General features: G+C 34.6%; 1 protein-coding gene across 1 annotated transcript; it reads right to left on the bottom strand.

Annotated features, from left to right (window-relative positions):
• Positions 1 to 2447: 2447 nt before the first annotated feature.
• Positions 2448 to 10264, bottom strand: LOC131150489 (putative disease resistance protein RGA3). The gene is made up of 2 exons (XM_058101219.1): positions 6461 to 10264; positions 2448 to 2726 (listed from the first exon to the last, which is right to left on the bottom strand). Exon 1 carries the CDS (start codon positions 9579 to 9581, stop codon positions 6468 to 6470), a length of 3114 nt encoding a protein of 1037 aa, XP_057957202.1. The 5' UTR covers positions 9582 to 10264; the 3' UTR covers positions 2448 to 2726; positions 6461 to 6467.
• Positions 10265 to 16141: the final 5877 nt, after the last annotated feature.

Genomic DNA, 16141 nt, shown 5'->3' with positions numbered 1-16141 from the left:
TTTATGACATATCTCAGATAATATAAAGCAATTCATAATAAATCTACTAACATAGGTTTTATAACATCACAAATAATTTAATTCACACTTTTACAGCACTCTATATACACAAATTTTCTGTATTGAGCATACCTCCCCATCAGAATTAGTACAGACGCCACACAAGCCTTCTACCCTGATTTATATGCCACGCAGACCTTCTACTCCAATTTATATGCCACACAGACCTTCCACTCCAATTTATATTTAGTCACTTCATATTTCCCAATTTGATGCAAAGTCAAACTTACCATAAAACGGAATTAAACTGTCATATTCACATATTCATATCAAACCTATCATTTCATAATTAACAGAGTTAAACTGTCATATTCACACATATCCATATCAAACCTGTCATTCCAGAATTAACGGAATTAAACTATCATATTCACATACCCATATCGAATCGGTAGTTTCATCATTTCACAGTAATCTCGATATATATATATATAACAACACATACTCACAGTATGATACCGTAACAGTTCAACAGATCCATTTAAAAAAATTATTATTGATTTATCTCATGCCACACGTTTTATATTAAATCATAATTAAATAATATGGCTAGGGAAAGTACATTTTTCTAAAAATCCGGTCCGATCATCTCCAAAATTTTATTTAATTTAAAACATGCAATTTTCAAAAAGTGAAGACGCTCAACCTACTCTCCTAGTTTTTCCCAAATACGTTTAATATTCAAAAACTACCATTTCTTACGCCCAAATCATTCATAAAAATCATATACGACATATAAGTATCATATACTCAAGTTTAATCAGTTCAAAATCTTAAAAAAGGCTGACATAATATATTCCTTTTACCTTATCCCAAGAGTGGTGTCTACGACGCTCAAATCACGAAATCTCCCCAATTAAAACGTTGGTGGGCGAAATTGGAACTCAGAGATATTTTCCATTCTTCAATTGGCACAGGTTTCGTCAAGAAAATTGAGGAGAAAGAGAGACATTAAAGGCAGTTAAATGTCTCTGGAAGGGGGGGGGGTTCTCGAGACATTTCCTGAAGCTTCAAGCTTCAAGAACATATATATATATATATATATATATATATATATATAAAATATTATTATTATTATTATTATTATGTTATTTAATTAGTAATTAATTATTAATTTATTTTTTTATTTTTTTGGAATCACTATAGGGGTAAATGACTCTTTTTGCGTATATTAAATTTCTTTACAAAATAAAACTCTTGGCAAGATTTCAAGTAATTATATCACAACATAAATAAAAGTAAATCATGCACAAGACTTAAAGTAAAGAGTATGGGGTGAGAAGATCAACACCAGGATTTAACGTGGTTTGACACCAAGCCTACGTCCATGCCTTAGCACCAAGCCAAGGACTTCACAATCCACTATGAATGCTCCTTCCCCGGAGGAGCAAGCCTTACAACTCAGGTATACAACCCTACACTCGGGAACAATTCCCTACACGCTCACAAAGAGCCTTCACTAGGGAACAAATCCATATCGCTCACAAAAAGCTTTCACCAATTCAGTTCACAAAGAACCTTACAACTTGGTTCACAAAGAACCTTTCACAAGATGATGTAAATACAAAAGAATGCTCCTCACAATGAGCAAATATGAATTACAAACAATTCCTCACACTACTCTCTCAAGGATCGAATCAAACACAATTAATGAGCGAGAGAGGATTGAGCACTTGTGATGAATGAACTTCAATGCAAGTGCAAAGTGTTTGGTTTTGGATTCAAAGATACATTTCACTAAGTGCTTTTAATAAAATAATCAAAACCATGCTAAACAAGTCTATAAACTTGTTTTTATAGCCAAAAAGCCCTTATAGCCATTAACTAGCCGTTGGGAGCAACTTATAAACAAAACTAGCCATAATCTAGCCGTTACAGCGCTGGACACGGGACCACTGGTTGACCATTCACTTTCTTTGGTTGACCATTCACCCACTGGTCAGCCATTGTCCTGCACTGGTTGACCAGTCACTTGGTCTATGAGGAAAAATTAGCTAGTAACTAAGCTGGTCAACAATTCCCCTGTACTAGTCGACCAGTCACCTAGTCTTTTCACAAATGAGGCTAATGGAATTGTTGGTCAACTTGTGTTATGCCCTGGCCAACCATTCCCTTGTTTTCCACATTAGTATGCCTTTAAATGAGCTAACTTATGCACGAACAAGTGCTAATGAGATAATATGTGATCTAATGATGTTTAATGCTTGTCCATATGAGTTTCCATTTGAATATAAGATATCTTGATTATGAAAATAAGGGAGGTTTTGAGGAGATTTCCAAAAGCTTGAAGCTTTAGGAACACACACACACACACAGATATATATACATAGTGTGTGTGTGTGTGTATAAAATAATTGTAACGACCTCAAAATCTACTATATATATATTTTTATACTAATAATACTCTAATACCATAGAACATAGTCAAAGTCAACCCGACCCATAGGTACCGGGAATTTACCTGTTTGTACATACATGTCATTTAAGTAGTGGAACTATAATGCACTTAACTTATATACAATACTAGAGTTTCACTGTTTCTACATATACACATATAAACCCCAAAAATCCATCCTGCTTCCAACTCGACTACTTACCTTGCAACTGAGGTAATACCAACGAACTCCTCTATTACGGGGCTCGCTCCACTCGTCTGTCAGGATTTCCTGAAATATTTGTAATGCTGGGGTGAGACACCTCTCAATAAGGGAAATAGACTAATATCAGTGTATGGCAACATGAGTTTTATCGTGTTATAAACATATACTGCAAATAATATAATTGTAATATATCTTAAGTTGTAGCTGATAACACATGAAAATTTATACTTTTAAACGTAAATTTACTATATCATATAAATTATCGTATCATTTAAATCATCTATTAAATTTGTATCTTACTGAAATCATACCCTGAATGTATAACTATATATCATGAATTAACCTCGCATGATTCGGGTTGTGCGGCTCGTAGGCTAGACTTAACTCTGACTGACCTACCAGGTTAAGTCAAATATGACATAACTACGTACGATTGCCCACCCAACCGAGTCCACCCATCCTACTCTCCGTCAACCTCTCGAGTTGGTACACAGAGGGTATCTTACTCTTCGCCTACACTTCAGGGCTAAACTATAATTTACCTGAGCTCCTCGAAATATACCTGCTGGGATCCTCAACCCATATCTACAGGGTCCCAAAAACACCCTAATTTTGAAAACATAATACCTCAGTTTTACTCCACATAACACTAGTATATTCTCATACAATACAGAATCTAAACTCAGATAAGCTTGGTAATACTGAAAATACTCAAATAATCAACTTACCCTGATTTTGGGATGGTGCCCAAGTTAGCCTAATCAACAATCTACCCCAACAGACTTGAAAAGAATCTTCCTAAGAGTAGTGTGGTAACTTCTGATCGTCGAACCAACGAAGAACGAAGCCGGAATCATAGAGAGAAGGGGAGAGGGACAGGTTTTAGAGAGAGAAGGGATTTTTATACTTAAATTTCTCGCTGGAACCTGAGTTAGACCTATTTATAGAGTGTGGATTCGTTGACGAGACACGTCACCTCGTCGACGAGTCCATGAAGAGATTTCGTTGATGAACTCGAATCGCTCGTCGACGAACTTCAGGCTCTGCTAAACCCCTCTTAGTAAGTTCTTGTCAACGAGACACGTGTCTACGTCGATGAGCCCAAGAAGTATGCTCGTTGACGAGCGCCCTTTGTTTGTTGACGAGACCCTGTGAGTCCCTCTTGAAATTTTCCTTTTTCTCTCTTTTCTTTTATTATTTAATTATTATAATTTTTCGAGTCTCTACAGTCATTACACAATATACTGCAAATATCTTAACTTCTGTACTGTTTATGATCTTTTTAAAAACCACTATAAAATCATACTTATTCTATGAAATAATAACATATTCTAGCATACTATTATTACATTAAACTTATACTCATGTCACACGAGTGAGTTCTACTCTATATTATATTATAACATGCTATAAAATTTGTTTTTTCTGCTCAACACCAGTTTCCCAGAAACTATATTAATTCATAAATAAGTTATTGAAAATATCTGACTTAATTTTTTTTAGTGGTTTGGAATTTTTGTAAATGCAATAAGTATTCTAATATCGTAAAAGGGTTGGCTCTCCCAAAAGAGTGATTATCACTCTGTTCTCTCTCCTATTTATGTTAACACGGTTTTTTTCGCTCTCCTCTCTCTTCTCACTTGTCTTCTGTATAACTTAACACAAAATTCCTTCTGTTCAACCCAAGTTTAGTGTTGTAAGATAAAAGCCAATCCAGAAAATGTCCTTTAAAAATCTTTATAATGATTCACATTAGCCTTCCTAAATTGTTGTGAAAACAGAATAAAAAAAATAAACAAGCAAATACTAGGTGGGGGCAAATGCATTAGATGAAACCACTGGTCTATAATAGTAATCGATACTTGCAACTAAAAAGAGAAGAGAAAAAATTAAAATAAAAAGGACTGCCCTTTATGTGTGTGTGTGTGTGTGTGTGTGTGTGTGTGTTTGCGTGGGGCAGGAGCTGAGGTGTGGCGTGGGGGTGGGTGAGATCTGGAACTGAACGAGAGCTCTTTAAGAGGGGATAAATTTTTTGGATTAGAAGCCAGCATAGACCCAAAACCAGACAACCCAAAACATAATAATGGATTAACAATGGCATGAACTTAAAAGGCCTCCCAGTCTAAGAAAGGTTTCTAGAAAAATTTACTTAAGGGACAGGGAAGGGACATAATAGAAATCGAATCAAATTCAACCATTTTCTGTTGGGGTTTCTCAGTACCATCTTAGGTTTTTGGAATGAATTATCAGGAAAAGAGAAAGAACAGAGTAAAACAGGAAACAAACTTCAAGAATGACCAGTCCCAGCGTACCTTGAAGCTGGAGTTGAAACCAAAGCATTTATCATTGATTGACTCAGACAGGACCCCTTCATCAAAAAGGACCAACCAAATTATTGAAAATAAATTTTTTATCAGTGATTTTTAAAAATAAATTGAAAATAAATTTTTGAAAATATTTAATCAATGATTTAAGCGAATGTAAACAAAAACTACATTAATTCATAAATAAATTTTTAAAATGCTTAATTTATTTTTTTTAAATATCTGACTTAATTTATAAATAATACTTATTTATAGTCATAATCGGCCGACTAGTTGTTAGGTCCAGCCTTCGGGCCGCACAATCCGTCATGGGGGAAAGCATGTCGCACGTGTATGTGATGGCGTGATGACGCTAGTCCTACAGACCAGGCTGTATCTTCTAAGCATATATGGACACATTTACTATAGAAAGTGTTATATTGAGCCATCAGTATGTTATTATGAAAGCATGTGATTTCAAATAAACCTTTTTAGTACAGTTTTAAAACCAATTAAATGATTAATGATAACAGTATTATGTAAACATGAAATCTCATGTTAACCACACACTGATGATAATGTAATCCGTCTTATTGAGAGGTGTCTCACCCTAGCATACAAATGTATTTTCAGGTCCTCCGAGGGATCGAGCCTAACGTTCTTCTGGGCTGAGTTAGATAACAGACAATCCTTGTCTTAGCTAGTGAGATATTAGTCAATGTCTGTCTTTTGGGAAATGCAGTAGCAAATTGTGTTTTAATTATATATGGATGTGTATGGAAACAGTTAGAAACTCTAGTATGTATTAGATGATGTTTGTATGTCCACTATGTATGTTTATACAGATTAGTATGAAACACCCATTTTCCCTTATTTGGACGGGTTGTACATGTATGGTATCAGAAAGTATGTATATTTTGTAGCACTCCGGGGCCACCTAGAGGGCCGAGGCATTACAAACAAGTTATGTTATGATTTAGTTATTTTCATTCACATATTTTGAATATATATATATATATATATATATATATTGTGAATATATATTGTTTTCATAACAATATCACTCCCTAATATTCAATAAATTAAATGTATAGTTTGATTTCTTAATATTAAAAAATATTATTTTAATAGCCCTAAGATATAAATTATAATAATTAAAAATTTATATTAAAAATTTTAATAATAATAAAGATGAGGGAAAGCATAATGAAGGTTCCCATAAATAGCAAATAGCAAAAGATTATATTAATAACAATATTACTCTCTAAGATTTAATAAATTTAATATATAATTTTATTATAATATATATTTTAGTTCAATAAATTACATAGACTTAATATTCAAAAACACTATTCTAATAGCTATGAGATATAAATAAAAATATGCTATGAGAGGAGAGAGAGAATGAGGAAAAAAAATGAAAAGAAAGTAAGAAAATTCTATTTTAGTAAAAATATAACATGGAAAAAAAAAAAAAAAAAATGAGCGTCTACTTACTAACATCTTAGGGCTTAGGCCAGTATTCAACAGTCAAGTTTCTTGATTTGGCGACGCTTCGCACGGATTCCACCAGACGCTTGTTGATTTTGCAATGCGAAAGAAATAGATGTCGAAGATTTTTCGGAAGCAACCCCGGCAGAGCTTCCAAACCACGAAACTCCTCAATCGCGAGAAATTGTAGGGAAGAGAGGCGGGGAAGAAGAAGTTGTTCATGTTCATGGTTGGGCAGTGACTTGAGCTTACGCCAACCATACAGAAGTAGTTCTTCAAGCTGGAATTGGTGGTGACAGTGGTGGTGGCCGTGGTTGGTGCTGCAGAGAAGTGAGGGGAAACTATCCAGCTTCTCATTCAACCATCCGATCTCTAGTCTCTTCAAGTCGGGGAGGCAGCACAATAGCCCTTCCGGCAAACTACTCAGCCTTTTGCACTTCCAAATACTTAAATCTGAGAGGGAGTGCAATTTTAGTAAATCAGCCGGCACAGATTCCAGATTTGGGCACTCCCGTATGCTTAATGTCTTGAGAGATGTACAGAATTGCAGAGACGTCAATTCTTCACACCTGTAGACTTTCAGCTCTCGAAGGAAGGGCGGGAAGCCCTCTAAATTCGGGGAAAGAATGGATTTCAATTTAGGGCAACTGCCAATCTCCAACACCTGAAGATTCAACAACTTCGCCATCCACGATGGTGACACAGCAATACCCCAAAATCCTTTAATGATAAGCCGCTTCAGATCTAAGTGTGGTTGCAGTCCTTCCAACACCTCATCGTCATAATCACCAATCCCAACCTCATCATCATTACCCCATTGAAGCACCAATGTTTCAATGTTTTTCTTTCCCTTCAAATTCGCCTTTTCTGCTTCTTCTTTACCCCTCACATGCTGTAGATCGCAAATCCATAATTGTCCTCTGAGCTCTTTCAAGGGTTCCAGCTCTTCAATCCGGCGTCCCCTGCCCCGACCCACCACAAACACCGGCAACGTCCGCAAATGAATTAACCGCCTCATCTCAATCGGTCCGTCCATCATTATTCTCACTGCATTGATAGGGTCAAGTCCCAAATGTCTCAAGTTGATTAATGCTCTCATTTCTTTTGGTAGCTCCTGCATCTCATAACAGTACTCCATATCCAACGTCTGCAGATGGTATAGCTTGGTAATTGAATCCGGCAACCTTCCAATTTTAGTACGGGAGATACCAAGGCACTTCAAATGTTTCAACTTCCCAACAGAATCTGGCAGAACCTTAATATCACTCCGGCTTAAATCTAAAACTCTCAAGCATTTTGAGTTAACTAACACCTCATCGGAAACATTAACAACCCCTGATAAAATTAAGGTGCGTAATTTTTTACCATTGTCCTTCCCAACTATGTGCTTCCCTTCTTCATAATCTGTCAATGATAAATGTCGGACTGCAGGGATTTCATTCACCTGATATCCACCCTCCAAAACCAGGATTTCAGATTTGGAAACAGATTGTGCAAGGTCATGCACAAGATCATGCATCTTGCATGTTTCGATATCCCCATATTCATCCCTTTCAACATCTTGAAACAAGGAATTCTGCAACAGGATTTTGAAGTACTCATTACCTTTGTCTTCCATCACCAAACTGCACTTTTGAGATGACTCAAGAAATCCTTGAGCCATCCATAGTTGGATTAGCTTTACTCTCTCAATGACATAATCCTTGGGGAAAATTGCAGTGTATGCGAAGCATTGTTTCAAAGAAGCCGATGGCAAATTGTCAAAGCTCAACTTCAATGCTGCTATGATCCCATCCTCACTTTCTGGTAAATTCCATCTTTCGCTTTCCAAAATGGACAACCACTCTTGCTTCTCCCTCTTAAAACGCATGATCCCTCCCAGCACCTTTGCTGCTAGTGGCACGCCCCCACATTTTTTCACAATACCCCTTCCTATATCAATAAAATCTTGAGTCTTCAGTGCTCCACCGTCTACAAATGCCTTTTGCTCAAATATCGCCCGACAATTTTCTTCAGATAGTTTCCCCAAGTGATGAGGACTAAGTGTCTTCATAATTGAAGCCACTTGGTCGCTCCGAGTAGTCACAACAATGTTGCTTCCCACTTTTTTTGAACTCAATGGCAGCAGACGACTTCGGAAATCTTCCCACTTATTCTCATCTTCATTCCAAACATCATCTAGTACGAGAAGATATTTTTTCCCTTCCAACTTATCCTTAATATTTCTAAGGATGGTGTCCAAATTTTCAATCCCACCATTTTTATTAGTAAGAGATTCCAAAATCTCTTTTAGAATCCGTTTGACATCAAAATTTTCAGATACACATACCCAAATTCTTGCGTCAAAATGTTCTTTCACTCGCTCATCATTGTAGATTAGTTGAGCAAGCGTAGTCTTCCCGATGCCCCCCATACCCACTATAGGAATTACAGAGAGACCATTGCTGCATGAGCCAGTTACCTTGTTTACTATAGTTAATACATCATTTTCCCTTCCAAATTTTGAATCATCTATGGCGGAGTTGGTCTCTCGACTCGCTCTTATTTGAGAAATTGGATCTTTAGATGACATCAATATAAGCCCAAAGCTATTTGCATCGTTCTTAGATTTTTCTAGTGAGATATTGACATTTCTCACTTTTTGAGCCATCTTGATAAGGAACACGATGGGGCTAGAGAATGAGCAGAAGTAGCGTACCTTTTTCATAAATTGATTTTGAATTTCTACTTGACGTCGGAGCATTTCGTAAGAAAACTCAGTCAGAACATCCTCAGCATCATAAGCTATCTCTTCAAGATCTTTGAGCCAAATTTGAACAGTCTTTTCCCTCACTTGTCGTTTTTGGGCATCATGCAGTACAGCTTGAATCTTTTTCAGTGAATCTTCAAGATTTTTGAGCTCGCCCTTGAAACCCCACGCAAGCTTTATTTCTTCAGATGCCAGTGAACCCACCTTCCTTAATACTTCCTCTGTTGCAAAACTGAGAACCATTTCAGCTGCCATATTAGTTTCCTTGCTTTGAATTCGATGAGCAACAGCTAGAAAAGACTGATCCTCAAAAGCAAATGCAAATGAATGAACAAATGCAAATGAAATCCGTCCTACTTTAAATTGGTCAATTTCCATTGTTGTTGGAAGTATTCAAATAAAAAAATAAAAAAAAAAGTAAAAATATTGCATGATGGGTATTTTATATTTAATAACTAATTGCATGTGGGTAGAAGTATTAAAAAAATGGTTGGTGTGAACGATTGCTAAGTGAGGATGAGTATTCAAATAATTGTTGGTGTGAACTATTGGGAAGTGAGGATGGAAATGTTGGGTGCTTTAGAATTCTATATTACTATCAATTCATATTTAATTATTTAATTATTTAAGTTAATGTTTCAAAAGATTCAAAGTAACGTGTTGCTTGCATTAAAAACGGTACAATTAATGCTTAACTACTTCATTCTATTGCAAAGTCAATTTTAATATTTTAAAAAAATATGTGTTGAAACTTACTTTTGAAAAATGGCTCCTATAAAGAAAGCGTACCTCTGTCAAAAAAAAGAAAGAAAGTAAAAGGTCAAAACTGACTCCTTATTAAATTAAATCTTTTCATTTTAATTTACTTTGCTTTTTGGCACGAGTCAACTCCCTCGTCAATGTTTATTTATTTTTATTTTATAAACTCAACTAATTTAGAGTGTCTACAATTATCACTCTTTTTATAAGTTTGCTATTAAGACAAAAGTTCAGTTTCTTCTTATGACAACCCGAATAATAATAAAATTTAAATAATAAAGAGAGAGGGAAATAAAAACAGAAACAGAAGGAGGTCGTAAACATTGCATTTTGGAAAGAAAAACAAAAGGTGAGTTTCAGGGTTTCGTCGATGAATCCCCTGTATTCGTCGACGATGGCTTAAGAAAATTCGTCGATGAAAACTAAATTTTGTCGATGAAGAAATACCGAGAGGGGTTCTGGAGCCGACTGAATTTTGTCGACGAAATTAGTGTGAATTCGTCGACAAAGGTCGGGCTCGTCGACGAATTCTGCTGCTTAAATAAGTGAAAATCCAATTTTTATGTCATTTAAAGCTTCCTCTCCGCTCTCTCTCTCTCTCTCTCCCCTTTGGTTCTTTCACTCTCTCTCTTCGATTTTGGGCTAATTTTACGTCGAATCGAAGATTTGAGGCTACCACGACGCTCCTGGCGAAGTTCTCTACCAGTTTGCCAGAGCGGATCGTTAGGAAAGCGAAGTTGGAAATCATCCCTAAGTTGAGGTAAGACTTTTTAAGACAAATTAGACTTTGTGATAGTTATAAGAATTGATGTACGCATGAAAATACTAATGTTTAATACTGAAAGTTTTGAGTTTCAGGGTATTGAGTAGGAAATCTTGCGGGGGTCAAGTTAGGAAATTTTAGTAGCTTTCTCAGTAGTCAAGTTAGGGAATAAATTAAAGGCGTAATTTTTCACGCAATTTACTATTAATTATGAGTAAATTTATTTTTAGAAAAGCAAATGTTATACTTGTATATTATAGATGAAATGTACGTTTGGGAAATACTGCTATTATGATAAAACATATATATATGTATGAGATGCCAGAGAATTACGATTTTAGAATAAGAAGTATGATTTTATACAGTGCACGTGTGATATGAATATTATTTAGTGTGAATATATTATGATATGAAAGATTTTATGAACAAAGTATGATTTCAGGTATTATGAAAAGATATGTTATTTTACGATCATTTTGACGAATGTAAGATGAATGAATTATTTTCAGAATATATATACCTGAAACAATGTTGGCGCGAGGCCATGTATTTTAAATTATCGGCACGAGACCGTATTTATGTTTTGGCGCGAAACCATATTTATGTTATCGGCACAAGGCCGTATTTATATTATCGGCACGAGACCGTACTTACGATTTTGGCGCGAGGCCATGTATTTATGATTTCAGCACGAGGCCGTATTTATGTTTCGACACGAGACCGTGATGATGTTATGTATGTTCATGTATTATATGTTATTACAACCAGGATGTAAGTCTAGCTCAGTTCAGGGCTCAGTACCGTAGTTATATGTGTAGATCAAATATCTACGTCAGATTAGTTGTAACCATCCCACGAGAGGATGGGAGATGAATAGTCGATCTGATTTTCAGTAGAGTGTGGACGTCCACCTGACAGTCCAGACCAGGGTGTGGCGGCCCATCGTACTTACAGACATATTTGATTCGGTAGTGGTCGGTCAGCCATTGTCGGGTCCCGCCTTCGGGCTACACAACCCGTCATGGGGAGTAATACATGACACCAGCTAACTGTTCATCCTGGATTAGTTTACAGTACTACAGTTATAACAGATGTGAAAATTCATGCTTATCCAGTATGATATAATGGATGTTTACAAAATTATAAAATGTACTGTATATGTATATGTACATTAAATATTCATGTTACCACACGGCTGTATTTAGTTTATTTTCCCTTACTGATAAGTGTCTCAACCCCAACATTAATATATTTTTCAGGAAACCTAGAGAAACCGGCGGGTCAAGGCCGCCATTGAGTGAGTGGAGCTTCCCTACTAGAAGGGTAAGCGTTGAACTAGGATTAGGAGATTTTTGTTGTATGGTCCTAGTGTTGTTTTTGACTCTTTGGAGATTGTACATATAAACAGTATATTGATGATGTAGTAACAGTATTTTGAGAATGTAAATAACTCTGGTATTATGTTTCTTAGTTGAATGATTGAGATTTTATTTTACTGCTGCTTAGGTTTCCCGTTGTGTTTGACAGATATCCCCACTACCCACGAGTTCAGGTTGATCATTTTATCTATTATGTGACATTTTATAATTAGAAATTGAGGGACGCTACACTTCTCATCTTTAGTAACAAATCTATAAAGATAAAAGATATAAATTTTGGACTAGGTTTTATATAACAAAACTCCTACAAAAGAAAAATGTATGAATTAACAAAGATGTATGAAATTTCGGGTCCAATCAACAAACTTATAGAATAAGGTGTAAATTGCCCTAATTTATGAAAAGATCACTACCAAAGGTTCGAGAACAATGTCTCGTATCGTTAAGGTAGATTTGAAAAACAACTGCTCAAATTTGTAAATTAATACCACATGCTTATGAAACAATTGAAATAACTATTTAGATTTATTCAATCCAAATATGGTAATGTATAAATTGAAATAACTAGAAATTACTAAGAAATCATGGTGGAAAATAGTTCTCTTTTATTTTCAATTCTTTTTAAGTAATTGCAAAAAGCTACATTACTTCTTAAATTTCTAAATTTGAATACGAAAATCTTGAAAACACCCTTTTATTATTTTTTAGATTTTTTAATTTGTTATGTAATTTTTGGAAAAAATAAAAAACTTATGTAGATTTTTATTTGCTTGATTGCAGAATGGGAGGCTTTCAAAGCATGATTTTGCATATATGTCATTGTGAAGCATCGTCATGTATTTAAAAAATTGTTTGTGTGAAGAACCATGCTATTGGTACTTTTTCATCTTTCCCTTACGCTGTTTGGAGCCGAAAAAATGTTAAGGAAAAGAAAAGAAAATATCAAGAATCCACATTTTCATGTTTGGTCACCAAGGAAAAAAAATTAAAAAATATATTAAATCCATAAATAAAATTTTGATTTTACACATTATTCATATTTAGTTTTTTTTTAATTTTAAATCATATTAAGACAAACTTTTATTTTTGATAATATTTAATAGAGCAGGAAAAGTAGTGAAAGTTAATAAGTATCGATAATAAGTGTTGAACTGGAAAAGTATTAAAAGTTATAAGTGGTGTATTGAATTTAATAAGTATTGATAAGAAAAGTATTGAAAGTTATAAGTGTTGTATTGATTTGAATAAGTATTATAATAAATGTTGAACTAAAAAAGTATTGGTGTTGGATTGCGTATAAAAAAAATAGTATTAAATACATACTTGTATTATAATCTTGTTATTATAATATATTTATAGCATATTACTATCATATTAAATTATGATAAAAATAATATTATTAATTAAATCTAAAATTTTAATATATTTAATATTAATTTAAATTAATAAATAATTTTTCTTTCATCCAAAATTGAATTATAATAATTATAATATATTTTAAATAAAAAATCAGTATTTTTATAATTAAAAATTTAAATAAATAATGAGGTATGGAATAATTGGATTGGCCTGTTTTCTGTCCGCCAACTATGACTGCTATAGGCCTGGCAAAACGGGTCATAACCCGTCGGGTCACCCGGACCCATTTATTTAAAACGGGTTTGGGTTTAAAGAAGTCGATCCGTTTAATAATTGGGCGGGTCATGAGTTGACCCGTTTATAACCGGGTTCAACCGGGTTTGGGCCGGTCACCCGCCGGGTGACCCGTTAATTTGGTTCCTTTATGTCATATATATCACAGTTATCACTCACTGTCCACCGACTCCAACCCTAACCAAAAATCCTGTAGCCTTCGGCCTTCTGCGCTTCACTCTCCTCTGGTTCTTCTCGGCCTTCGCGTTTCGGTGATTCAGCTTTGCTCTCCTCTGGCTCTCAGCCTCTCGGCTCTCACTCTCTCAGCCTCTCTCACTCTCTCAACCTCTCATCTCGGTCCTCTCCTCTCGGTTTCTAGGCTTCTATCAGCCCAGCCATCGCCGTCACCCACACTGCACGCCATCGTCGTCACCTACGCCACACGCCGTTGCCGTTGCCAACACCGCACGTCGTCACTGTCACCTATGTCGCACGCCGTCACCCACGCCGCACGCTGTCTGCCTGAGTGCCTATACAGCCCGTCCCCCTCCCTCTCACGATCTCGACTCTCCCTCTCGCTCTCAGTTCGGCGTGACAGCATCAACAGTCACTCTCCCTCTCTCGGTTCTCTCACTCAATCAAACCCCGATCTGGATCTTTCTTTTCCCACTTCATCTTTTTTTTTTTTTTTTTTAAGATTCAATAAATAAAATAAGTATTTTTAAAAATAAAAAATAAATTTTTAAAATTAAAATATATAATTATTTATTAAACGGGTGACCCGTGACCCGCCCGTTTATTAAATGGGCGGGTTAGGGTTGAGATGTGTGTGACCCATTTAATGTTAACCCGTTTATGACCCACCCGTTTATGACCCGGCCCGTTGACAATCCGCCCAAACCCAACCCGCCCGCCCCGTTTTGCCAGGCCTAGACTGCTATAAGACAAGTTGAGAACTTGAGCCACAGCTGTCAGCCCGGAAACTGCTGCTTGTATTTTTATTCTACTGCCATTGAAGGCGTGCTGTCCAGTCTTGCCACTTCTGCCCAAATCACGTGAAGCAAGTGGGAGACTTTCATTTTCAACACTCATCCTCTTACCAAACAGCTAAAGTAAATCAAAATACCAAACAGCCAAATTTTCTAAATAATTACAAATAAAAAAATGCAACCTATTATTAGGGTTTGCAATATTTATGTTAAATAACTAGAAAATAATAAAAAATTATGGTGGAAAATAGTTGTCTTTTATTTTTAATTTTTTTAAGTAATTACAAGATGCTTCAATTATTTTTAAAATTTTTAAATTTGCATACGAAAAATTGGAAAACACCCTTTTATTATTTTTTAGATTTTTTTAAATTTATTATGTAATTTTTGAAAAAAATTACAAGCTATATACACTTTTATTTGGTTAATGGGAGACTTTCAAAGCATGATTTTTCATAGACGTCGTTATGAAGAATCTCTATGTGACAATTTCTTGGATGTATTTAAAAAAATTATTTGTGTGAAGAACCATGCTATTGGTACTTTTTCAACATTTTTTAAGTTCTATTTGGAACTCAAAAAATATTAAGGAAAAGAAAAGAAAATATCAAGAATTCACATTTTCATATTTAGTCATCGAGGGAAAAAATTAAAAATATATAAAATCCATAAATAAAATTTTGATTTTACACGTCATTCATATTTAGTTTTTCTTAATTTTTTATCATATTGAGACAAACTTTTATTTTGTATAATATTTAATGGAGTAGGAAAATGTAGTGAAAAATAAGTTTTTACTTCGGAAAAGAAAAATGGAAAGAAAATTTATTTTTTATTATATTTTTCTCTTTATATTAAATACTACTAAAAATAAACGTTTGTTCTAATATAATTAAAAATTAAGGAAAATCGAACACGAATGGTGTATAAAATAAAATTTTTGTTCATTGATTTGACATATTTTTATTTTCTTTTTCAATTTTCTTGATAACTAAATATGAGAAATTAAATTCCTTTATATTTTCTTTTTCTTTTCCTCGTTCTTAGAAAATTAGTGTGAAAGCATTTGATTTCTTTTGTTTGTCGGTGATAGTGCATGTTTCGAATTTAAATTTGAATAGATTTGAATATATTTCAATATAATCTCATATTATATTTTATTCAAATAAAATGTAAATCTAAATTCAATATCTCCCCAAAGAAAAGATAATTTTTTTTCTTCTTCATTTTTTTACTTCTTTCTTTTATTTGCATTTAAATCAGTAAAAGTTCAAAGTAGGAAATTTGGAGATCCAAAAGTAAGTAATGGGGATAAAATAAAAATATGAAGGAATTAACTTTTCCTTTTTTCGTGGGATGAGGGAGAGATTACATCATACATTATCTCTACATTTATGGGAATATGCATGTTAAAGC

This window comes from Malania oleifera, chromosome 3 (assembly GCF_029873635.1).
Source record: "Malania oleifera isolate guangnan ecotype guangnan chromosome 3, ASM2987363v1, whole genome shotgun sequence".
Lineage (NCBI taxonomy): Eukaryota > Viridiplantae > Streptophyta > Magnoliopsida > Santalales > Ximeniaceae > Malania > Malania oleifera.
The sequence above is the reverse complement of the archived record's forward strand: the minus strand, read 5'-3'. Positions and strand labels throughout refer to the sequence as shown.

Coding starts and splice junctions, on each gene's coding strand:
- LOC131150489 (XM_058101219.1), bottom strand. CDS start 9,581: ATGGAAATTGACCAATTTAAAGTAGGACGGATTTCATTTGCATTTGTT.